Source organism: Pungitius pungitius, chromosome 20 (genome assembly GCF_949316345.1).
Source record: "Pungitius pungitius chromosome 20, fPunPun2.1, whole genome shotgun sequence".
Classification (NCBI taxonomy): Eukaryota; Metazoa; Chordata; class Actinopteri; order Perciformes; family Gasterosteidae; genus Pungitius; species Pungitius pungitius.
The window spans coordinates 983568-1008601 of record NC_084919.1 but is presented as its reverse complement, the minus strand read 5'-3'; the positions used below and the strand labels follow the sequence as shown (position 1 = coordinate 1008601).

The 25034-nt window shown below is 47.6% G+C and overlaps 2 protein-coding genes across 3 annotated transcripts; one reads left to right on the top strand and one right to left on the bottom strand.

Annotated features, from left to right (window-relative positions):
* Positions 1-428: 428 nt before the first annotated feature.
* Positions 429-21016, top strand: LOC119195181 (serine/threonine-protein kinase D3-like). The gene is made up of 19 exons (XM_037449919.2): positions 429-706; positions 7376-7813; positions 11502-11640; positions 12632-12763; positions 13016-13164; positions 14146-14335; positions 14436-14513; positions 14833-14959; positions 15209-15332; positions 15414-15491; positions 16365-16644; positions 17995-18047; positions 18255-18327; positions 18438-18544; positions 18612-18773; positions 18878-18976; positions 19066-19333; positions 19413-19498; positions 20104-21016. The coding sequence occupies exons 2-19, from the start codon at positions 7529-7531 to the stop codon at positions 20275-20277; spliced, it is 2604 nt and encodes an 867-aa protein (XP_037305816.2). The 5' UTR covers positions 429-706; positions 7376-7528; the 3' UTR covers positions 20278-21016.
* Positions 21017-21104: 88 nt separating this feature from the next.
* ndufaf7 (NADH:ubiquinone oxidoreductase complex assembly factor 7) lies at positions 21105-24874 on the bottom strand. Of its 2 annotated transcripts, none has more exons than XM_037449922.2 (10): positions 24397-24874; positions 23910-24070; positions 23522-23602; positions 23301-23411; positions 22937-23150; positions 22734-22792; positions 22398-22511; positions 21993-22136; positions 21679-21852; positions 21105-21521 (listed from the first exon to the last, which is right to left on the bottom strand). In XM_037449922.2, the coding sequence occupies exons 1-10, from the start codon at positions 24479-24481 to the stop codon at positions 21294-21296; spliced, it is 1371 nt and encodes a 456-aa protein (XP_037305819.1). In that variant the 5' UTR covers positions 24482-24874; the 3' UTR covers positions 21105-21293. The 2 variants fall into 2 exon arrangements, with proteins under 2 accessions (XP_037305819.1, XP_037305820.1); XM_037449923.2 differs by having other exon boundaries at positions 21106-21521; positions 23910-24064.
* Between the last annotated feature and the right edge of the window lie 160 nt (positions 24875-25034).

The following is a 25034-nucleotide window of genomic DNA, read 5'->3' as shown; positions in this document are numbered from 1 at the left end:
CACTCTGGGTGATGGACTACTTTGGCCAGAAGATGGCACCATACAACTGTACAGTAACCAGACAAAGATTGTCTGTATCAACAGATGAATCACTCCGTGGCAGAAATGATTCAGCAACGTGAGGGAAAGATTTGACGCTTTCTTAGATTCAATCTATATTGTGTACAATGCTTTTTAAAAGTATGTTTAACACTCATCATTATTCACACAATAGTATCAGAGTATCCGCTGCCCAGCTTTAGCTTGGTTCCGGTCAGTATTCTATTTAATGTAAATGAGCATTTATCAGCTTAGTTAAGGTTAGCTCTACATTCGCTAATACACGCCATCCAAGAGTCGTCCAAACTATTTTAATAATTACTTTCTAACAAAATTTCGTTTAATTCTTTTCTAACTGTAATTTATATAAATATATTGATTTGACTGAATAAACTACATAAACGCGTCAGAGTGAGACCTCCCCCCTCGAGGCTCCGCCCCCCGTGTGAGCGGCGGATTCTTCTCTGATGTTCAGTCCGCGTGAAGCGCGAGCCGCGCGCGCCTCTTTCTGTTTGTGCGCCTCCGCGGAGCGAAAACTAGTTCTGCAGTAAAACGAGAGAAGAAGAAAACACAGAAGAAGAAGAAGAAGGAGAAGAAGAAGAAGAAGAAGAGGACTTTACGCCACTTAACGGTACATTTGTTTGTTCGCCGATGGAAACGGAAGAAGGTAACGATCCCTTTAATGACGTATGAAAACAGACCTGTTGCTTTAAATCGAGACGTTCTATCACATTTATATATATTTATATAGCAGTATATATATATCTCTTTATATATAGATGTATGTCAAACACATCTCTGCAACAAGTTTACAGTTGTATTAAAGGTCACATTTATTTGAATGCAAAGGATTTTAACTTAAAATATTCCTTCAATATATTTAATCACATAATGTTCAAACCGCCATTCCTTTATGTCGCTGTGAACTAAAAAATACGTCTATTTATCGTTTATATTTTCATTTAATTCATTGCAAGGCGTTTAGAGGGTTACAACATTACATCGTATGAAGTTTACACTCATTTTAAATGTCACATTTACGCACATTATCAGTCAAACGGATTTAAATGTCAGCTATTGAACTAAAATCCACCACTTGTTCTTAAATTCTGGAGCATTTACGGTGGTTTTGATCTTAGTTAAACTTTAAGATTCATTATTATGAGACTCCTCTTTATTACTTCCTTCCTATTTCCTTGATTCTACACATGAACCTAAATAAATATGTTTATTGATCAATGCATCGAGTGCAGCTTTAGTTTGTTCTCAGCAGCAGTTTCACTTCTTTGTTTTAGTTTGTGCAGCTCAGGTGTTTGAATGTAAATCCTCCATCAGACGCTTCTCACATTTGTGATTGTTATCTGTGTTCTTTATGTCTTTATGCTCTGAACGTCTTCTTTAAGCTCTGAACGTCTTCTTTAAGCTCTGAACGTGTTCTTTAAGCTCTGAACGTCTTCTTTATGCTCTGAACGTCTTCTTTATGCTCTGAACGTCTTCTTTAAGCTCTGAACGTCTTCTTTTTGCTCTGAACGTCTTCTTTTACGGTGAGTCTGTTGCGTCACTTCCTGTCGACAGCGTGTTTGATGTCTTGAACTTTTTCAGAGCTCTAGCGATACCAAGTTGATTCTGTCGTGATATTGTCAGTACAAGCGGCGAATTATCTACGTGAGACGTTGTTAAACGCCTCACCGTCCAGCACTTTGTCGTTTAAACGAATAGTTGCTTAGACGTTGTTTAGCGTTAGCGCTACCTCTTTTAGCATTAGCTTAGCAGCTAACATTGTGATGTCTTCCCTCCCTACCTCCCCTGCTCTCTCTTGCTCGGTGTGTCACATGTTTAGCTATTCCTCTGCCTCCCTTACGGATAATGGTACATGTAAGAAGTGCAGTATATTTGATCGCTTGGAGGCGAGGCTTAGTGAGTTAGAAGCACGGCTCCGCACCATGGAGGTAGCCGCTGTTAACCAGCCATCTCCTATAGTCGGTGCGGACCACATAGACGTATCGTTTGCTCCTGCTAACCGTCCCCCGGCAACCCCCGAGCGGCCGGGAGGCTGGGTGACTGTCCGGAATAAGCATAAGTCTAAGTCGAAGCACACGGTTAACCACCAACCACTTCACGTTTCAAACCGATTCTCCCCACTCAGCGACACACCCGCTGAGAAGCCAACTCTGGTTATAGGTAGCTCCATTCTGAGGAACGTGAAGTTAGCGAAACCAGGGGCCATAGTCACTTGTATCCCCGGGGCCAGAGCGGGCGACATTGAGTCTTATCTTAAACTGCTGGCTAAGGATAAACGTAAATACAGTAAGATTGTAATACATGTCGGCGGTAATGACTCCCGGTTACGCCACTCGGAAGTCACAAAAGTTAACGTGGAATCGGTGTGTACATACGCTAAAACAATGTCGGACACCGTAGTTTTCTCTGGCCCCCTCCCAAACTTGATCAGTGACGACATGTATAGCCGCATGTCGTCATTCCGCCGCTGGTTGTCGAGGTGGTGCCCAGTAAATAATGTGGGCTTCGTTGATCACTGGAAAACGTTTTGGGGAGTGCCTGGTCTGATTAGGAGGGACGGCATCCATCCAACTTTGGATGGAGCTCAACTCATTTCTAAGAACCTGACCCAGTTTCTTAATGGACTTAATCCATGACCCAGAGTTCAGACCAGGAAGCAGAGTCGCAGTCTTACACACTTCTCTGCGCTTCATTCCGAGCAGTCACTCAGCGTAATTAACTCTATAGAAACTGTTTCTGCCCCACGGACACCGTTATTTAAGTTAAAGGTAAACAACCGAGGAGTTATATTTAATAACTTAATCAAAGTTAAATGTAACAATACAACTGTGCAACAAACTAGGAGAATTAAAGGGGGTCTTTTGAATATTAGATCTCTGTGCTCTAAAGCTGTTTTAGTAAATGAACTAATATCTGACAACCATGTTGATATTTTCTGTCTTACTGAAACATGGCTATCGGATGGGGAGTACTTTAGCTTAAATGAAGCGACTCCTCCAAGTCATGTTAATACTCATATCCCCCGAGGCACAGGCCGAGGGGGTGGAGTGGCAGCTATTTATGACTCCTGCCTTTTAATAAACCTTAAACCTAAACTGGATTATAACTCATTTGAAAGTCTGACTTTCAGTCTTTCACAACCAACCTGGAAAATAATCCAGCCGGTTCTCTTTGTAATAGTGTACAGGGCCCCAGGTCCTTATTCTGAATTTTTATGTGAATTTTCACAGTTCTTAACGAGTTTGGTCCTTAAAACGGACAAGGTAATTATAGTGGGTGACTTTAACATTCATGTGGATGTCGATAACGACAGCCTTGGTACTTCATTTCTCTCTTTGCTGGAATCAATTGGTTTCTGTCAGACTGTAAACAAACCAACTCATTGTTTTAACCACACCCTCGACTTGGTTCTTGTGTATGGTATTGTGATAGAACACTTAACAATCTTTCCACAGAACCCTCTCCTGTCCGACCATTGTCTGATAACCTTTGAATTTCTACTGCCAGAATCTCCTCCTCCTGCCAAGGGTTTCTACAGTCGATGTTTATCGGACACCGCTGTAGCCTCATTTAAAGAAACCATTCCCTCTGCTCTAAGTTCAGTGTCCTGTCTCAAGATATCAGAAGACTCCTGTGAAAACTTCAGTCCGTCACAAATCGACCATCTTGTCGATACTGCCACAGGCTCTTTGAGAATGGCGCTGGACGGTATTGCTCCCCTCAAAAGAAGAATGGCAACAAGAAGGAAGTTCGCGCCTTGGTATAACTCTCAAACCCGGAACCTAAAGCAAACTGTGCGGAAACTTGAGCGGTTATGGCGTTCCACCAAATCAGAAGGATCTAGGCTAACTTGGCAAGACAGCGTTAAAACATATAAGAAGGCTCTCCGTAACGCAAGAGCATCTTATTACTCATCATTAATCGAGAAAAATAAAAACAACTCCAGGTTTCTCTTCAGCACTGTAGCCAGACTGACAGAGAGTCACAGCGCTGTCGAGCCGTGTATTCCTGTGGACCTCAGTAGTAACGACTTTATGAACTTCTTCAATAATAAGATTCTGACTATCAAAGAGAAAATTGATGGTCTACTACCCCCAACCGGAGCCAACCCGTCCGCGGATGTAGGATCCTTGGACGCAGCCGTGGGCCCTGATACCTACTTGGATGGTTTCTCTTCCATCAACCTTGATCAACTGACTTCTACAATTTTGAAATCCAACTCTTCCACTTGTCTCCTGGATCCGATTCCAACTAAGCTGCTTAAGGAAGTTTTTCCGTTAATTAGCACATCCCTACTGGATATTATGAATCTGTCTTTGTTGACAGGACATGTACCACAGTCCTTCAAGGTAGCTGTAATTAAACCTCTTCTGAAGAAACCTACCCTAGCTCCAGAGGTGTTGGCTAACTACAGACCCATCTCTAATCTTCCCTTCCTCGCTAAGATCCTGGAGAAATCTGTCGCGAATCAATTATGTGACTTTCTACAAAACAATGCTTTGTTCGAGGATTTCCAGTCAGGATTTCGAATGCATCACAGCACAGAAACGGCACTGGTGAAAATTACAAATGATCTTCTACTTGCATCGGACCAAGGACTTGTATCTTTTCTTGTATTGCTGGACCTCAGTGCTGCATTTGACACCATCGATCACCGTATCCTGCTGCAGAGACTGGAACACTTGATTGGCATCAAAGGAACTGCACTCAGCTGGTTTAAATCTTATTTATCGGATCGATCCCAGTTTGTGTTTGTGAACGGTGAATCATCGAGGACCACGAATGTTGGTCACGGAGTCCCACAAGGTTCTGTGCTTGGACCGATTCTATTTACCCTGTACATGCTTCCTTTGGGCGACGTTATCAGAAAACACCGCATAAACTTCCATTGTTATGCAGACGATACTCAACTGTATCTATCGATCAAGCCAGAAGACACCAACCAACTTGTTAGACTTCAGGACTGTCTTGGAGACATCAAAACCTGGATGACCTGCAACTTCCTGATGTTAAACTCGGAAAAAACGGAAGTTATCATGATAGGCCCAGAGCGCCTTCGAAGTCAGCTGTCACGTGATACAGTCTCTATGGATGGAATTGCTCTGGTATCCAACAGCACCGTCAGAAATCTTGGAGTTCTCTTCGACCAGGATATGTCCTTCAACTCTCATATAAAGAAGACTTCAAGGACTGCCTTTTTTCATCTACGGAATATATCAAAAATCAGGAACTTCCTGTCTCAAAGTGATGCAGAAAAACTAGTTCATGCATTTGTTACTTCTAGACTGGATTACTGTAATTCTTTGTTATCAGGCTGCTCTTGTAAATCGCTTAAACCTCTCCAGCTGATTCAGAATGCTGCAGCACGTGTATTAACAAGAACTAAGAAATGGGATCATATAACTCCTGTATTAACTTCTCTGCACTGGCTTCCTGTTAAATCAAGAATAGAATTTAAGGTACTTCTCCTCACCTACAAGGCACTTGCTGGTGAGGCACCGTCTTATCTTAAAGAGCTTGTTACACCGTATTGTCCTACAAGGCATCTACGCTCCATAGATGCTGGGCTACTTGTGGTTCCTAGAGTTTTAAAAAGTAGGATGGGGGCCAGAGCCTTCAGTTATCAAGCTCCTCTTTTGTGGAACCAGCTTCCACTTTCAGTCCGGGGGGCAGACTCGGCCAGTTCATTTAAGATAAAGCTTAAAACGTTCCTCTTTGATATTGCTTATAGTTAGGGCTGGCTCAGGTTAGCCTGGACCAGCCCTTAGTTAAGCTGCTCTAGGCTTAGACTGCCGGGGGACTTCTTAGGACACACCGAGCCCCTCTCTCACTCTCACTCTCTCCTCCCACAATCATCCATGCTTTATTAATGTACATCACTAATTAAGCTTCTTTCCGGGAGTTTTTTGTGCTTTCTCGCCTAGCAGGTCTCCGTGGATCATAGTTTCGTGCGGACCCCGGTTCTGACTCCTGGCTCATGGCTCTGCTGACACCTGCTACTGCCATCATCATTACTTTAAATATGATTCATATTACTGTCATCAAAAACCAACATCTTTCTGCTCTCCCTCCCCACAGAAGCCTCTGTGGATGGTGGTTCGATCTGATGGAGGTTGTCCCTGCAGTGGTCCTGCCGTACACCTCTTCTGCTACTTGCAATTACTTGTATCATTTCAGTTAGAGAAATTGAATGTATTGTACATCTTTTACATTGTTGATTCTGTACACATGACATCCATTGCAGTCTGTCCATCCCGGGAGAGGGATCCCTCCTCTGACGTTCTCCCTAAGGTTTCTTCCCTTTTTTCCCCATTGAAGGGTTTTTTTCATATTTTGGGGAGTTTTTCCTGTGCCGATGTGAGGGTTTCGGGACAGAGGATGTTGCATGTGTACAGACTGTAAAGCCCTCTGAGGCAAATTTGTAATTTGCGATTTTGGGCTATACAAAATAAAATGAATTGAATTGAATTTAAGCTCTGAACGTCTTCTTTTTGCTCTGAACGTCTTCTTTATGCTCTGAACGTCTTCTTTAAGCTCTGAACGTCTTCTTTAAGCTCTGAACGTCTTCTTTATGCTCTGAACGTCTTCTTTAAGCTCTGAACGTGTTCTTTAAGCTCTGAACGTGTTCTTTAAGCTCTGAACGTCTTCTTTAAGCTCTGAACGTCTTCTTTAAGCTCTGAACGTCTTCTTTAAGCTCTGAACGTATTCTTTATGCTCTGAACGTATTCTTTATGCTCTGAACGTCTTCTTTAAGCTCTGAACGTCTTCTTTTTGCTCTGAACGTCTTCTTTATGCTCTGAACGTCTTCTTTAAGCTCTGAACGTCTTCTTTTTGCTCTGAACGTCTTCTTTAAGCTCTGAACGTCTTCTTTAAGCTCTGAACGTCTTCTTTATGCTCTGAACGTCTTCTTTAAGCTCTGAACGTCTTCTTTAAGCTCTGAACGTCTTCTTTATGCTCTGAACGTCTTCTTTAAGCTCTGAACGTGTTCTTTAAGCTCTGAACGTCTTCTTTATGCTCTGAACGTCTTCTTTATGCTCTGAACGTCTTCTTTAAGCTCTGAACGTCTTCTTTAAGCTCTGAACGTGTTTCACTTTGAGTCCTCTGCATCTCAGACGCTTTTTTCTTTACATTTTGCATTGATGGACATATATATACATATATATACATACATATAGAGACTTAATTGGGAACTATTTGATGCTAATTTTTAAATCTTCTGATCATTTTAATGCTTAAACAGAGACATCAAACCCATGGACATGGACATTTTGAGTAATAACAATGGATGTATTTAAAGTTCCGGATCTCTCCACAGGTGAGACCACGTCCACAGTGAGGCCTCTTCTTTAGAACTCTAAAGGTCATCGTTCCGACCTTCTGCTCGGCGATGCCCGTCGGCCAGAGGGAACGTTTCCACGCCGTGTTTCGGCGCTGAGAAAGGTGCCGGGGACAGAAGAAAGGAGCCAAGATGGCCGACAACGGCCCGCCGCCTGCAGCCTCGCCGCGCTCCTCCCCCCTCCTCCCCCAGCACGCCGCCCCGCCCACGCCGTCCCCCAGCCCGCCGGCCACGCTCTGCAGCCGGCTCTCCGACTGCAGCCCGACGGCCCCCAGCCCCACCGGCTCCCGGGGGTCCGTCCACGGGGTCTCCTTCATGGTCCAGATCGGCCTCACCAGGGAGACCGTCACCCTGGAGGCCGGAGAGCACTCGCTGGGCGCCGTCAGGGAGCTTGTGTGCTCCATCGTGGACCACAAGGTACGCTCCATTACCCGACCGGGCCTCGACACCACCGACACCACCCGAATCACCCGACACCACCCAAAACACCCGACATCACCCAAAACACGCTGACGGTTCCTCAAAGCGTCTCTCCAGCCCCACACACACACACACACACACACACACACACACTTTGCAGCAAACCATCCTTCTGTTTTGTAGAGCGGGGAAAACCCAGCGACGCTCTCATTTGATCCTCTGGTTCCAGTGATAGGCCGGCAGATTGATTGATTGATTGATTGATGGCTTGATTGATTGATTAGCCTGCACTGGTCCTCCAGGCGATGTGATTGGTTTCTTGGATGCATTAAACGCAGCTTTTGTCGTCTCTCGTCACCGACCGAGGAGTAAAGTGTCTGAGAGGGAATGTCACTCTGTGGTTGCCGTTGTTGCCGCGCCAACGCTCCACACTTCCTGTTTCACAGCTGTGTGCATTGTGTCTGGAGGAGGTTTGCGGAGTGGGGGGGGGGGGGTGTCCTTCAGCAAAAAAGCATTCAATTCTGAGAGCTGAATGCTTTGTAGATCTGAACTGGCTGAGTTCTCTTCGATCCATCCGGGTGTTTTGCTCCAGCTGGTGGCCACTAGAGGAACTGCCTCTATGGAGCGACGCACCTTTCACAGCTGTTGTTCTTGAAAGAGCATAAAGAACCGAGCAGGAACTTCCTGCCGGAGCTCACGGTGGAACTCGGCCCACATAAAAAATGACATCATCGGTGGAATTTACTCGTTCCTGCTTTTGTGTCCACATCATGGAGCTGGTTGTCTGTGGGTGGAGGGAAGCTTCAGGTCTGATTTCCTGCTGTTAAACACCTCCTTACTACCATCTGTGTGTGTGTGTGTGTGTGGGGGGGGGGGGGGGGGGGGTGAGGAAGTAGGGAAGTACCCCTCCCCCGTGGGTCGCCACTCTGACCACACACACATCCTTTTGTTGACAGAAAGCTAACAAAGCGTTTAGCTGCTAAAGAGACATTTCCCTCTGGAGGAGGAGACCAAACACGGAGCCAATAGACAGAAATATTCAGCTAATCTTAATGCACAGTGTGGAGGTCCTGGTGGATCTACTTTAATATCCATACTCTGTTTATCAAAAGATAATCTTACTGAACAATCAAACGCAAGGGTTTTGATCCTTTTTCTAATTGAGCGTCTTTGGAGGCGGGGTCACAATCAATTAATTTGCCGAATCGTTGTACAGACTTAAGTAACCAATAAGTATTAATTAAACTAAGAACGATACTCAACCCTAAATATCTATTTTCATAGTCGGAACCTTGTTGGTTGGATTATTCCAGCAGCCCCTGATTGCAGCGCGTCATTCTCCTCCGACTTCATCAGAACATTAAAGAACTCTCATTTGAATGTGAGACAGAAATGACTCGTTTAACCTGCTCTTCCATCACCTGAGAATCCGATAAGAAGCAGGAAGCGGTTCAGTTTCCTGTTGAAACAGTTGAAAATGGATATTTAAGGTTTCCTTGTTTTGTCTTGATGGGTTTAATCAAACCCGGATATGTGACTCATAATCTCATGAAGTGAATTGTGTGTGTTGTTGAGGTCTTCCTGTGGAGGACCACGCTGACCTCAGAGGTCGTCGATCCATGAACTGCCTTTAATTCATTTCTTACTTTTCTTGACGAGGTGAACAATTAAATAACTAATTAAGATTTCTTAACTTTAAAGAAACATTTTACAAAAAATGAAATATTGAAAATGCTGTTTATATTTATTCAAATGAGTTTTATGGATAAATGCATTATATTGACAATGAAAGACTTGACATTAAGTAGTAAATGTAGCTTTGACCACAGTGAAGAATTAAAACTCTTCAAAGCAGCATTGACATCGTTATGTTCCATAGAGAAACTTTATTATCTTTATCTGGTGAATGAATCCACACACACACACACACACGAGGGAGGATGTTTTTGTGGTCAGATTGACTGTGTGTGTGTGTGTGTGTGTGTGTGTGTGTGTGTGTGTGTGTGTGTGTGTGTGTGTGAGGAGATGAGCTCTCTGCGGGTCCTCGAGGGGAAGCGAGGCTTCGTGGTTGGATTCCTGGTTCGTGATGATTTCATTTCTAGAGAATTCTTGAATTAGATTTATTTCTTGTTGGAGTATTTCGATTCGCAGACTGATCTCTGTCACTGGGTTTCAATGAAAAAGGGTTTTGGGAAGATTCAAATGATTATATTGAGCTCATTCTTTGGTGAAATGCAGAACTCTCCAATCAACAGTGAATCCAAGAGTAGAGAGGTCAAAGGTCACACCGCCACCTGGTAAACAGCATCTTTTTTTCTTTAACTTGAATATGAAGCGAGTTGAACCCAAACGATCCTTCTCTTCATGGATTAAAGAGCGATGTCTCTCAGTTCTTTTTAAGTGGAATCTGAAGAGTGAAACACGCTGACGACCTTGGACCCACTCGGCGCCTCTTCCTGTTTGTTTCCTGAGCGAAAGGAGTTAAACAGAGCATTAAAGTGCAGAATAAAGGATTAATAGAATAAACAATGGAGATAGTGCAGTATGAACATGCTATGAACACACAATTCAGGTACAAGTACATGCAATGATGAGTAAATATACTGAATATATATATATAAGTTTTGCTACTGGACAAAAGATTTACGTTTAGACGTCGCACTCCTATAAAATCCCTGGAACCTGATTGGCTTCCCACTGCTGTGTGTGTGTGTGTGTTGATGCTTTTAGAAGAAGGATTATTGGTTTCTATGAACAGTCCATCTGATGCATGAGTGCTGCACAGATAGAGAGGTGATGGATGGATAAGTTAGAGAACCCCCCCCCCCCCATCCTTCTTCCCGCCCCCCTTGTTCCAGCTCCTGCTGTGGGGTCAAAGGTCACAGCGCGGCCTGGAGGATTTGACCTGTGTGACACCGACAACCTAAAGACTGCAGGGTCTTCAGAAATGTGTGTGTGTGTGTGTGTGTGTGTGTGTGTGTGTGTGTGTGTGTGTGTGTGTGTGTGTGTGTGTGTGTGTGTGTGTGTGTGTGTGTGTGTGTGTGTGTGTGTGTGTGTGTGAGAGACCGGGTAATGGAGGATCAACCACAAAGAGGGGATCAGTGTGTATTAAATATTAAACACACACTCTTGTCCATTAACAGAACTCTTTCTGTTGCTCCTCGGACGCACCAGCTGACCACAGGCTCTCGTGTGATTGGATGAGCGAGAGGTCATGGTTCCATAGCTGCTGCTTCATTGTGTGTCCTTCTGTCTCTCCGTCTGTCTTTCAGCACTCTGCATCCATCATGTCGCTAACAAAGCGTTTCATAATAAAGGAAAAGTATGTATTTAGTTTCTTAAACCTTGCTGTCTGTCAAACGGCATGAAATAAGAAGAGCACTTTAATGCAAGACTTGGATGTTCCATGCATGAGGCTTTTATTTTGAAGGGTCTGAACACAGTGAGTCTCGATAAAGGTCCAAGCTGATGCCTTTTAAATATCAAATAAGAGTCCATTCTTAATGTTAAACATTGTCTTTGTGTTCTCTCTATCACACTTGAAGCTTCGCCCTTTGGAGAATAAAGGTTCTGTTTTCTGTAATCTAAACATTTATTCCCATCACCTGGTCAGATTCTCTTCTTTTCAGGAATGTTTGACTTTAACAGCAAAGTGAATCCCTGACCTCCTCTTCCTCCTCCTCAGTTCCCCGAATGTGGTTTTTTCGGGATGTACGATAAGATCCTCCTCTTTCGCCACAACCTGAACTCGGAGAACATCCTGCAGCGCCTGAGCTCAGCGGAGGAGATCCACGAGGGCGACCTGGTGGAGGTGGTCCTCTCCGGTAGGACAACACTTCACATGTTATTTTAGTCAGTAGGGTTCATCCCCTGGGAACCAGGAATCTCTGAACACAAAGTTCTACTGTAATCCATCAAACAATTGTAGGTTTATTTTTCTCCAAACCGTAAATATCAACAGCGTTGAGCCAGAACGTAGATCGCTAAACTCAGGAGGGTTGATCCTCTGGGGGCCATGAATGACCATTTCCAGGTAATTCATCCAGGTTTAACTTTTATTTTGTTTCATGTCAAGCATCTTAAAAGATGTTTGCAGTTTTATTAGCGCCGAGCTCGCCTCAGATCTCGTTTCCTCCTCCTGCTCAAAGCGCGACATCGTGTACGAGACCGGGTACGACATTGTGTACGACATTGTGTACGGCATTGTGTACGACATTGTGTACGGCATTGTGTACGACATTGTGTACGACATTGTGTACGACATTGTGTACGGCATTGTGTAAGTCATCGTGTAAGTCATCGTGTACGACATCGTGTACAACATTGTGTACGACATTGTGTACGACATTGTGTACGACATTGTGTACAACATTGTGTACGACATTGTGTACGACATTGTGTACGACATTGTGTACGACATTGTGTACAACATTGTGTACGACATTGTGTACGACATTGTGTACGACATCGTGTACGACATTGTGTAAGTCATTGTGTACGACATCGTGTAAGTCATTGTGTACGACATCGTGTACAAGACCGCGTACGAGACCGTGTAAATCATTCTGTACGAGACCGCGAGACAAGTTCTAATTTTCACAGAGCAGAGCCTGAACGCATCTTAATCTAAGTGATCCGCCATTGGTTAGCCATTAGCGGTGCTGCTAATGTTACTAGCGTCTCCTCCTGTGGATCTAAACACTGATTGCTTGTTTACAATGTCACATGATCATGGGAAAGGATGTATAAATAAACAAGAGAATAAAACACTAATAAATGAACTCCTTAAAGAGTAAAACATGCTTTTGTTTTCAGCTCTGGCCACAGCCGAGGACTTCCAGATCCGTCCCCACGCGCTCTACGTCCACTCCTACAAGGCGCCGGCCTTCTGCGACGACTGTGGGGAGATGCTGTGGGGCCTCGTGAGGCAGGGCCTCAAGTGTGAGGGTGAGAACGTGTGCATGTTGTGAGATAAAGAGGCGATGAGTTCAAAGACCGTCTGAAAGAGAATGTTTTTTACCGCTTCTGGCTGTAATAAACTGTGTACTTTAAAGAAAGCATGCATTTCTTTGGGGGTGGGGAGGGGGGAGGTTGGGGTTTGATCTCTTACTGCAAGGCGGGTTGTGACCGACCCGCCGCAGGAATCAAACCGTCGGCCCGGGAGGCGACCGTGACATGAATGACTGATCTGCTCCTCAGGATGTGGGCTGAACTACCACAAGCGCTGCGCCTTCAAGATCCCAAACAACTGCAGCGGCCTGAGGAAGCGCCGCCTGTCCAACGTCTCGCTGCCGGCCGCCATCGCCCGCCCGCCGTCCGCCGAGTTCACCCCCGTGCCGCAGGACGAGGTGGGTGCGCTCGCCGCCTCCCGCCGCCATGCTGGTTCTTGGGGGTCGCGTTCAGCCAGGAGGTGTTTTAGTGGACGTTTGATCCAATGTTCAGAGTCCAAAGTGTGTGTGTGTGTGTGTGTGTGTGTGTGTGTGTGTGTGTGTGTGTGTGTGTGTGTGTGTGTGTGTGTGTGTGTGTGTGTGTGTGTGTGTGTGTGTGTGTGTGTGTGTGTGTGTGTGTGTGTGTGTGTGTGTGTGTGTGTGTGTGTGTGTGTGTGTGTGTGTGTGTGTGTGTGTGCTCATGGGGAGAAGTCAGCGGAGCGAAAGCCGGTTTAGAGATTGACTAATAATGAATGACACTTTCCACACTAGCAGATCTGTGTTGTGCAACCAATGAGCCGTTCCCAGTAGTCACGCTTTTACACACACACACACACACACACACAGGATCTCTGATGGCTGCAGGCTAACCACTGGATTTTTCCGTCCCAGTCAGAGCTCCACGCTCTCTGGAACAAACAGACTTTTATCTGCTCCATCACACACACACACACACACACACACACACACACACACACACACACACACACACACACACACACACACACACACAGTGTTGTGAGGAACATCTGCTGTCGGAGTTGTTCAGTCACGTGACCGATTGTTCTCACTCAGTGGAGACGATACTTTAGATCCATGACGTTTTTAGTTTGGACGGAATTATTTCATAAAAGCAGCATTTCTGTCTTCTCTCCTCCAGCTGCACACATCAGCACGACGCCTACCCCCCCCCCCCCCCCCCCCAACCTACCTCATAGTTATACAAGTATTGTTCCTCCATCGGCACCAATACCTTCTTGCAGTCTTATTCTAAATGAATAAATAATCACGCTTGTTGAGTTATTGATTATTAAATTGAGTTTTATATTTTGTCGTATATACAGTAAAAGTTGTCTCCGTGATCTCTGACTGTTGTTTTAAACCCCCCCCCCCCCCTCACAGCGCCCCCTGCTGGGCGCCGCGAAGCGGAACTCGCTGCTGAGCGGCCGTCCCATCTGGATGGAGAAGATGGTGCTGGGTCGGGTCAAAGTGCCCCACACCTTCTCCGTCCACACCTACACCCGCCCCACCATCTGCCAGTTCTGCAAGCGGCTGCTGAAGGGCCTCTTTCGCCAGGGCATGCAGTGCAAAGGTGACCCCCCCCCCCCCCCCCCCCTCCCCAACCCCCCCCCCACAAAGACCCACACGCTCCAGATCCTGTGTTTGACCCCTCCTGTGTCGTGTGTGTTTAGATTGTAAGTTCAACTGCCACAAGAGATGTGCGGCCAAAATCCCTCGTGACTGCCTCGGGGAGGTGGACTTCAACGGAGGTGAGTTCCTACACAATAAGAGCGCCTCCTGCTGATCCGCACGTATATAAGCAGCCAGGAGCCTTAACCTTAAAATGACCAAAAGCTCTTCAGGAGGGGGGGGGGAAGAGGCCTGTTGGAACATATTCAACATCTAAATTGTTCTTATTCAAGTGGAACAAACCCTTTCGACTCGTCTTTTCAAAATAAAACTCCATGTTGAGGTTGGGAAGGTCCCCTGGGGGCCGTCGGAGGAACTGCAGCCTGGGGGCTGAACGCGGCCCCCGCGTCGCTCCCTGTGCGTCGTCCGTTGTGTTCTCAGACTCTTTGTGCGCTCCAGAGCCGGCGAGCCCCGGCCCGGACCCCGAGGCCACCATGGAGGTGGACGGCTGCCTGGACGAAACGGAGGACAAGCTGTTCTTCATGGAGGGACCCGAGAGGGACGACGAGACGCTCCGGACCATCAGGTGACCCCAACTGGAGCCTTTGATTCATCAAGCCCGAGATCAGTTTGATTCATTATAGCCTTTAAATGTCTTCTGTTCCTTTTGAACTTAAAAGCTCTTGATGTGGATCTTGTGAGCTACGCTTTTAGTTAAAGTTAAAGTCATCTTGAGAGACTTGGTGTTCGTCTTGATGCTGCTTTGCGTGAAGGACTCAACTTTTGGATGTGTGTCCTCCTGTGTGTCCTCCTGTGTGTGTGTGTGTGTGTGCAGCCCGTGCAGCAGCAGCAACATCCCTCTGATGCGAGTGGTTCAGTCCATCAAACACACCAAGAGGAAGAGCTGCACCCTGGTGAAGGAGGGCTGGATGGTGCACTACACCAGCAGAGACAACATGGTACACGCAGTACATCACGTGTGTGTGTGTGTGTGTGTGTGTGTGTGTGTGTGTATAAACCTGTTGTTTGCCCCCCCCCAGAGGAAGAGACATTACTGGAGGCTGGACAGCAAGAGTCTGACGCTGTTCCACAACGAAAGTGGAGCCAAGTTTTACAAGGTAGGAGACCGATCGGCTTCCAGAGGAACAAAGGGCTGTGTGGGGGGGGGGGGGGGTGGAGAGGGAGGGGGGGGGTCATACTGTACATATTAACATTGATGAGGCACGTCTCTGTCTGAGCAGGTCACCTTCTGCTGTGAGAGGGATAAGAGAACGACTCCCCACAACTTATAAAAGAGGGCGGAGCTAAATGAACATTTATCACAGAACCCATTTCACACGGTGCATGAATGAATGGATGGATGAATGAATTGATGGATGGATGGGTGGATGAATTGATGAATTGATGGATGAATGAATAGTGCAGAAAGCCTGTTGAATCAGAATTGATCTTTAATCACATCCGTCACAAACGTTCTCACTGATTCTCCCTAAAGGAACTTTTCCTCTCCGCCTCCTTTCATCTCTACCAGCGACCCGCTGACCTTCACCACAAAGCGCCGCTTCCTTTGAAGGCCAGAGAGCGGAAAGGGGGGGGGGCGGGGCGGGGGGGGGGTCATGGTCGCTTCCTCAACGTTTCTCCGGCCCCTCGCCTCGTGCCCAAAAGCTGCGGAGGCCGTCCTGCTTTCTTAATAACAGCGGTGTGATGAATGGATGGGGGGGTTACGGGGGGGGGGGGGGTTGGAATGCCCCTGGGGGGGGTTTAGAGACACCGCTCTCCTGCTCCCGTGTTTGATCTGGAAGGAAGGAAGGGAAGTTTCTAACACTGAGACTTGGGGAGCGTCTCCCAGTGAGCGGGGGCGGGGGGGGGGGGGTTCCGAGTGGGGGGGCGTCCACCTCGTGCTTCTCTTTCATCCAACTCGTGTCTACAGAGAGAGAAATAAACCTTCATGGCGCCGTCACAATCCTCCCTGCTTCTCCCCCCCCCTCCAGGAGATCCCCCTGTGCGAGATCCTGCGGGTGGAGCCGGCTCTGGACCCGGGGGGCCTGCCGGGGGGCGCCAACCCGCCCTGCTTCCAGGTGGTCACGGCCCACGTGGTGTACTACGTCGGGGAGGACGGCCCCCACCAACACAACCCGGTGCTGGCGCCGAGCGGCGCCGGGCGCGAGGCGGGCCGCAGCTGGGAGAAGGCCGTCCGTCAGGCCATGATGCCCGTCACGCCCAAGGCCAGCGGGGGGGGCGCCGGGCCCGGAGGCCAGGGGCGGGACCACAGTGAGTGACAGCTGGAGCCTGTAGAGACACGAGAGGAAGAATGTTGATGATGTTGATGATGAGCTGAGGTCCGACTGCTGACACCTCCATTCAAACCAGGTGAAGCAAGGGAGGAAAAAAGGTTAAATCATCTTCTCAAAGGTCGATTTTGAACTTTTCTAAACCCTCTAAAAACAGATTGTTGTATAATAATTACAGATAGAAGTAGTACTTTCAGATGGAATATGATGTTTCAGAAGAGCGTTATGCAACAAACACACACACGTTTTAAAGTGATTGAAGGGATTCCAGAGGATTTTACGCTCTAATTCGTCTCAGGTTAAAGTGTATTTATTCAATTTAATCCCAAATTGAGCTCTCCTGCATTAAGTACCTAAATGCACCGTTATGAAAACCTTTGTTTTCCAGCTGTTGAGTAATTAATGTCGAGCTTTTATTCCCCACAGTAGATCTGTTTGTTGGGCGACATTAATACATAAATGGAGGGTTTGATCACTGTAATAATCATTTTAAAATAACAAAAGCAAGATGAATGGAATTAGATGACATATAATATATATAATATATAAATGTAAAATAACTACTCAAGCTCTAAACGGGGTATAATCGTGTCATTAAAGTTTATAAATTATATTTTCTTACATATTACTAAAATCATAATGAACATTTAGGTTTCAATATATTTATCTTTGGAACCGCGAGTGATACTCAACACTTCCTGATGTTTCACAATAAAATGCTTTGGTCAGGAACTAGACTTTATGTTTTTGTACAAATGATCGTATAAAATGTAATATAGTTATTAATGATGAGGTGCCCGTAGGTGGATTCATTTCATTTCAAATCCCGCCTAGCTGCTGCCACCTGCTTCCTGTCGTTATGCTACGCTAAGCTAGCTTAGCACATAAAGCTCGCGGTACAAAGAAGGCTTTTAATGTGAAACAGTCAGAGGAAGTGACAACAATCTGCAAATCAATAACAAAGAGAACTGATTTTCACATGTCGCATTGGGAGCGATTTCAAAATAAAAGCCTTAGTCCACCGAGGCCAGTAGCCTCCACAGCTGTTACATAAACTCTTGGGCGTCATCAAGTCGCCGCCCTCCAGCCGCCCGCCGCATCGAGCGCAGGGAGGGGCGACCCCCCCCCCCCCCCCCCGGGCCCCGGGTCAGCGATGTGGAATCAATGCTGTCAGTGGGAACAGGACGCGCCCTCGGCCTCCTGCGGCCTATTTGAACAAAGAGGATTAGGGTTAAATGTGTTTAAATGTGTATCTGTGGGTCATTAGGAAGAGACTTTAATTATATAAAGGTTTTAAAAACAAAATGCTCCGTGTCGTTTGTCTCCTCAGAGGACGTCTCCGTCAGCATATCAGTGTCCAACTCGCAGATACAAGAGAACGTGGTGAGTCTTCTGTCTCATTCCACCTGATGGACCGCAAAGCTTCTGTGTGTTTTCATACAAGAAGAAAAGGTCTCCATGTATTTATCGGTGTCTCATCCTCTCATGAGGTCCACCAGAGGAAAAGGTTGCTCCTCTGAGCTGGAGCTCACAAAGCGTCTCTTTAATCTCCCTGGTGGTTAACGGTCAAACCGGCGGGCTCTCTTGCAGGACATCAGCTCGGTCTACCAGATCTTCGCCGACGAGGTCCTCGGCTCCGGTCAGTTTGGGATCGTCTACGGAGGTGAGAGCCTCAGGACTTCCTCACCGTCCAGACCTTATGGAGGTTTTTAACTGGCGCATCAATGAAAACCCCGACCAGTGGAGATCTGAGATGTTCCTCCTCCTGTGCAGGCAAACACAGGAAGTCCGGCAGGGACGTGGCGATCAAAATCATCGACAAAATGAGGTTCCCCACCAAGCAGGAGAGCCAGCTGAGGAACGAGGTGGCCATCCTGCAGGTAGGACGAGCAACATGAAACAGACAGCAGCTCCGTCAGAGCCGCGGCTAAAGGCCTCCGCCCACAGAACCTGCACCACCCGGGCATCGTCAACCTGGACTGCATGTTCGAGACCCCCGAGCAGGTGTTCGTCGTCATGGAGAAGCTCCACGGCGACATGCTGGAGATGATCCTGTCCAGCGAGAAGAGCCGCCTGCCCGAGCGCCTCACCAAGTTCCTGGTCACACAGGTCAGAGGCCAGTGGGGGGGGGGGGGGGGGGGGGCGGCGATGTTGCATGTGGGACCTTCAGGGTCTCCTGTGTGTCCCCTGCTCACTGAGCTCCTGTCCCACAGATCCTGGTGGCCCTCAGACATCTCCACTTCAAGAACATCGTGCACTGTGACCTGAAGCCGGAGAACGTCCTGCTGGCCTCTGCGGAGCCCTTCCCTCAGGTCAGAACCCCCCCCCCCCCCACCCCAAGAGAGCTCCGTCTCTGTTATTGCGTCCCTCGTCTAACCCCCCCCCCTTCCTCCTCCTCCAGGTGAAGCTGTGCGACTTCGGCTTCGCCCGCATCATCGGGGAGAAGTCGTTCCGGCGCTCCGTGGTGGGGACCCCCGCCTACCTGGCCCCCGAGGTGCTGCGCAGCAAAGGCTACAACCGCTCCCTGGACATGTGGTCGGTGGGGGTCATCGTCTACGTCAGCCTGAGCGGCACCTTCCCCTTCAACGAGGACGAGGACATCAACGACCAGATCCAGAACGCCGCCTTCATGTACCCGTCCAACCCGTGGAGGGAGGTGTCCGAGCACGGTGAGTCAGCCCCCCCCCTTTGTTTTATGTGGTTTCATCTTATAAATATCTATAATAGAGTGTTTGTTCCTCCCTGCAGCCACCGACCTCATCAACAACCTGCTGCAGGTGAAGATGAGGAAGCGCTACAGCGTGGACAAGTCGCTGAGCCACACCTGGCTGCAGGTGACCACATTTTAACAAGACGACGTTACACGATGTAATGATGGAGAAAAGGTTTTATTCAGGTTCTGGTCTTCAAATCAGTCAGTTAAAGAGTCATCTTGTGTAGTGACCAGCAGGGGGCGACTCCTCTGCTCCCATAGACGTCTATGAGGAAATGACTCTACTTCTGTGTAGTTACCAGCAGGGGGCGACTCCTCTGCTCCCATAGACGTCTATGAGGAAATGACTCTACTTCTGCGTAGTGACCAGCAGGGGGCGACTCCTCTGCTCCCATAGACGTCTATGAGGAAATGACTCTACTTCTGTGTAGTGACCAGCAGGGGGCGACTCCTCTGCTCCCATAGACGTCTATGAGGAAATGACTCTACTTCTCTCTTGATTTATTCCCTCAGTAAACATTGTAAACATGAGTTTATGGTCTCAGTCTCTAGTTTCAAGTCTTCTTCAATGCAGCATGATGTTCATTTAGTGAATGATGGTCCATGTAGAGTCAAATAGACCATGAAGAGAGGATGCTTTAGGGGGGGCCTTACTATGATTGACAGGTCTCTATAAGAGAACACTCGGCTTCATAACCTGTGACGTCACATGTTACCCCCCCACAGGACTACCAGACCTGGCTGGACCTCCGGGAGTTCGAGACTCGTCGCGGCGAGCGCTACATCACCCACGAGAGCGACGACGCCCGCTGGGAGGAGCACGCCGACGAGCGAGGCCTCAGCTGCCCCAAACACTTCATCATGTCGCCCAACCTGGACGACATGGACGAGGACCCCTAGGGACACCCCCCCGAGCTGGGTCGAGACATTCCTGAGAATCTAATGAAGGAACAGTTGTCCTGTCTTTTACAAGCCATAATGGAGCCAAAGCGACTCACTAAAGACTCATGCAGAGCCTCCTCGGACGGTTTCGGCTCAAACCGAGTATTTCTGATGACTTTCTACTTGATGCTGACCAGCAGAAGAACGTGACGTCGTGATGATGATCTGAACATAAGCTTCGTTCCTCCAGATGTTCTCTGTTGGGACGTCTTTGCACTATTGAGAAACTCCTTAAAAAAAGAGAATTCACTGATCATAACTTTTTTTGCCTGCAAAAACCTGAACTTGATGCTGAGAAACCAAACAACTGTTGAGTATTAAAGTAAAAATCTTGTTTCAGCGTAGAATTGTCACTCGCTAACATTAGCATGCTAACATGCCCGATTCAACATGTCAATCCTTTGGCTTGTTGACAGAACCTGAGAATATCAGTTTGTATCCGTCTATTATTACAATGACAGTATTTATTTATGCAGAGAAACTAATGCATGAAGTTATTTTCAGTGAATCTCTTTGGATGAAAATCAAGCTGCTTTCGTCTCTGCAGATCACATCCCAGCCTGAGAATTCATTTCAAACCTTTTATATTTTTGCAAGACATTTGTGTCATGTGGACAACTTTTAATGGGAAATTATTAAACTGTTTACTTTGGGAAGAACTTTGATATTTAACTGTCTTTGATTCAAATCCTTTGAAATAATTTAACGGGTCAATTGAGACATTCACACGTTGTTTTTCAAACTGTGGTTTAACATGAAAATCCACAAATTTATTTCAAAATATATGACAAAAAAACAAAAACATTCCCTCCAAAGCGATGTTTAAATCGTTTTCTTTCCAATCTGGAACCATTTTCCCCGGGAGGAGGAAGCGCTTCAGGGCAGCGCAGGTTGACCTCTGACCTTCAGTCACGGGTCTCTGATGTAGCATTGTCCCTCGCTTAGCTTAGCGTGCTAGCATGCTTTCTGTTCCTTCAGGAGAAGCTGAGCTCTGTGAATCCGGCCACAGGCGGCGGCGCCGGCCTCTTCTTTCTGATCTCCAGCTTGGGCCCGTCGGGTTGGGGGGGGGTGGCCAGCCGGGCGCGGTGCAGCAGGCCGAAGAAGAGGAAGCGCTCGCCCATCTTGGCGGCGTTGGTCAGCACGTCGTAGCTGTCAATCAGCTGCTGCCTGGTGGACGCGTCGCTGCAGTTCCTCAGGAGAACCTGCAGGGGAACATTGGGGGGGGGGGGGGGGGGGTCAAAGACCTCCATTTATTGTTGTGAATAAAAAGGGGCCACATCGGAGATGTTGTGACTGATTATCTTTGAATTTTTTTAATGCTAAATAGCCGATATCTGAGAGAATAAGAAGACTCCTCACCTGCATTCGGGAGTCGATGCCCATGTTCTTCAGGAAGGTCCTCTGCGTGACGGGGCCCAGACAGGCCACGCCCTCTCCCGCCACCCGCCGCAGGAAGCTGAAATCCACGTCGGCGGTGAGGTCGGCGGCGCCGGGGGAGGACAGGACGTCGTGGAGCCGGTGGCCTTTGAAACCCTGACGAGCAAAGTGTCGTTCATTCGTTTATTTAAATGATGCCATGAACACTACAACCGAGGAGGCGCTGCTTTGAGGTCTGAGTCTCAAATGGTCACCACGGTAACCACAAACTGAGCTTTTCTCTTCCCCCCCCTCACCCTGAAGGTGTCCGTCTTGGTTCCGTCGTGGCCGTAGTCGGCGATCAGCGCCGCGCCGCCGTCTGCTTCGATGCGTCGGGCCAGCTGCTGCACCAGGACGCCGCCCTCTGCACACACCTCCACGTGAGGCCGCCTTTCATCTGCCTGACACACACACACGATGAAGAGGATGAAGAGGAGGTCAGGCCTCTGGCAGGAAGGTCAACGTGAGCCAGAGACGGATCGATACAGACCGCTGAGTTACAGACTGTTTAAACGTGCAGAAAACACCAGATGGAGGCTATAAAGAAAAACACATTCATTCATCTGATGGAGTTCAGAAGATTAAACAAGTTTAAACTATTATGTCCTCCGCTTTGAGAAGTCTCGACAGTTGTGCCGAGTCTTCCCCTCCGGTTGTCTCACCTGGACGAGCGTGGACGAGGCCAGAGTCGGAGACGGAGCCACCACGAACCTCAGCTGGTCCGTCTTCTCCGGGTCGACGTCCACCATCACCTCCCTCCACCCTCTCTGCGTCCTCTGGGAACACAAAACGTCACCTGAGAGAGGCTCCTCAGAGCCGGGTCGCTTTGGCTCCACCTGGTGGCCGTGTGGTGTTATGACACGCTGACCCTGAGGTCACAGGCGGACCTGTGTCTCTCACCTGCACAGCATCACCAAAAGTAATCAAAGAAAAACAAATGCTGATGAAAAAGAGCAGAAAGCTCATTAAGTTCTTCACAGAAAGACTTTAAAACCAACCTGGAATTTGTGGATCGGCAAAGCGTCAAAGAACTCGTGAGCGAGAAAGATGCTGAATCCTGAAAACAGAATTCAAATGTTAGCACTGGTCCTACATGGAGCGGTCTGTGTTTAGTCCTGATCCTCTATAGACCTCCGTAAACAAGCCCCGCTGAAGGCAGGGAGGACCAGAACCAGGACAGAGGACAGACACCCAGGTGTACCTGTGGGGACGTCCTCCAAGCGGCGGTACCAGGACACCGGCAGCCCGGCGGCCGTTTCCCCGCGGCGGTACACCGGCTCGTCCTCGGCGTCCGCCTCCCGGCTCTGAGTGCCGGTCAGTTTGTGGGCCTGCAGACGACTCAGCACTGGACTCACCTCGACCAGGTGGAGAGACAGAGAGGCTCCGCCCACCACGGACTGCAACTGACTGAACACCTGGAAGACGAGCACAGGAGGTCACCACTTCACCGTACAAGTGAACGCATGATGATACCTCTGGTTAGCTTAGCTTAGCACAAAGACTCGAGGCCCCTTTGAGGATCAGTCAACATCTCTGAAACGAACGGACGAGTAGAAGCTTCGTACTCTGAGGACGTCGCTCGCCAGCGAGCCCTTTCCGGGTCCGAGCTCCACCAGCTGGAGCCGCTCGGGTCGACCGGCTCCGATCCACTCGCTGACGATCCACACGCCGAGCAGCTGTCAATCAAACATGCGTTTTAAATAAGTCCCATCACTATACAGAAGAGGAAACGTTTCCTAAAGCCTGATTAACCAATTACAGTCACAGTGCTCTTTTCCCGCCTCACCTCGCCAAAGATCTGGCTGATTTCTGGCGACGTAATGAAATCTCCGTCAGGCCCCAGCATGTCGTTCGTCACGTAGTAACCCTGGGGGGGAGAAACGGAAGACTCTTTGTACCAATAAACCAAGCAGACTCCTTCAGAGGCCTCGTTAAAGTCCTCATAAAGCCCAAATGTTGTTAGTGATGGTAGTGAGTCAGAGGGGGGGGGGGGGGGGGGGGGGGGGGGGGGGGGGGGGGATGTAGTAGTCGTGGAAACAGCTCGGCCAATGAGGGGTGGGGGGGGGGTAGTATATTCACGCATGTGTGGTGCAGAACTACCGTGCGTTGGGGGGATGGGGGGGCATATGGGGGGGGTGTTAGGGTTGTCGTTGATGGTCGTGGCTGTCACTCACCGTCACCGGGTTGGTGAGCGCCTCCCTCATGTACTCCGCCACAGTGATCGGACCCGTGGCTTTTATTCTGGAGGTCAGGTGTCGCAGCATGGAGGGGCGGGGCTTCTCGTCACCTGGAGTTGAGCTGAGTCTGCGCTGAGCCGCGCTCCATCGCCCTGTCACTCAAAATATGTATCCACATATGTTTAACAAAAACCCTAACAAAATATGTGGTTTTATTTTAAATTCTCATTCATTAATGAATTCATGAATGTTAAATTATAGGATTGAAGCAGTTTGTGTTTTTAAAGGATGAGGGTCGTGCACATTTATAACTTCTACGTTAAATTGTGTAAATTTGAATTAACAGATGTACAGTTCTGATGAACAAATTTAAGTCTAGTGAAAAAAATCAGGTATGCAAGAGATAAGAAAACATGCAAATGATTGCATCTGTTCCTCAGTGTCTGCCTCGATCAAAATCAAATCAGAAGTATTGATCACTCACCTGGATGACTGAAGACTCTGCTGATCAGCTGCTGTGTTTGAACACCAAAACAAGACCTCATTCTGCTGTTTGTACTGATATACATTCAACTAAGACACTTATTATATATATGACATATTTGCCTTGGTACCATTATTGAAGAAGAAAAGGGTAACTAAATTAAACTCTTATTTTTACCCTCGAACCAACTCTGCTCTTGACAAGATAGCTGCTAGCTGGTTAGCATTAGCTACAAGTGACTTAACCTCAACGTTAGGTCGAATAGCTGGTTAGCATTAGCTGCCCGAGCTACAAGTGGCTTAACCTTAACGTTAGGTCGTTTAGCATTATCTACCTTAGCTACTCGTAACTTGACGTATCTTCGGCACAAATTGCTACCGACACGACAGGCTAAAAAGGCTTAAAGTTCCCTCAAGCAATAAAGTCCCTGTGAAACAGCGGTATGCTAATGCTAACAGAAGGAAGGAAGTTACGTTAAGTTATCATCGATAACATCCGGGGAACCTTTCACAATAAAACACCATTCATTTTCCACGATTGTAGTTATGAAGTTAAAACACCAATATACAGTTAATACATTCAACAAATCGTAGTAAATCTCTATTTTACTTTTTTTTTGTTAATTTGAGAATTTTAAT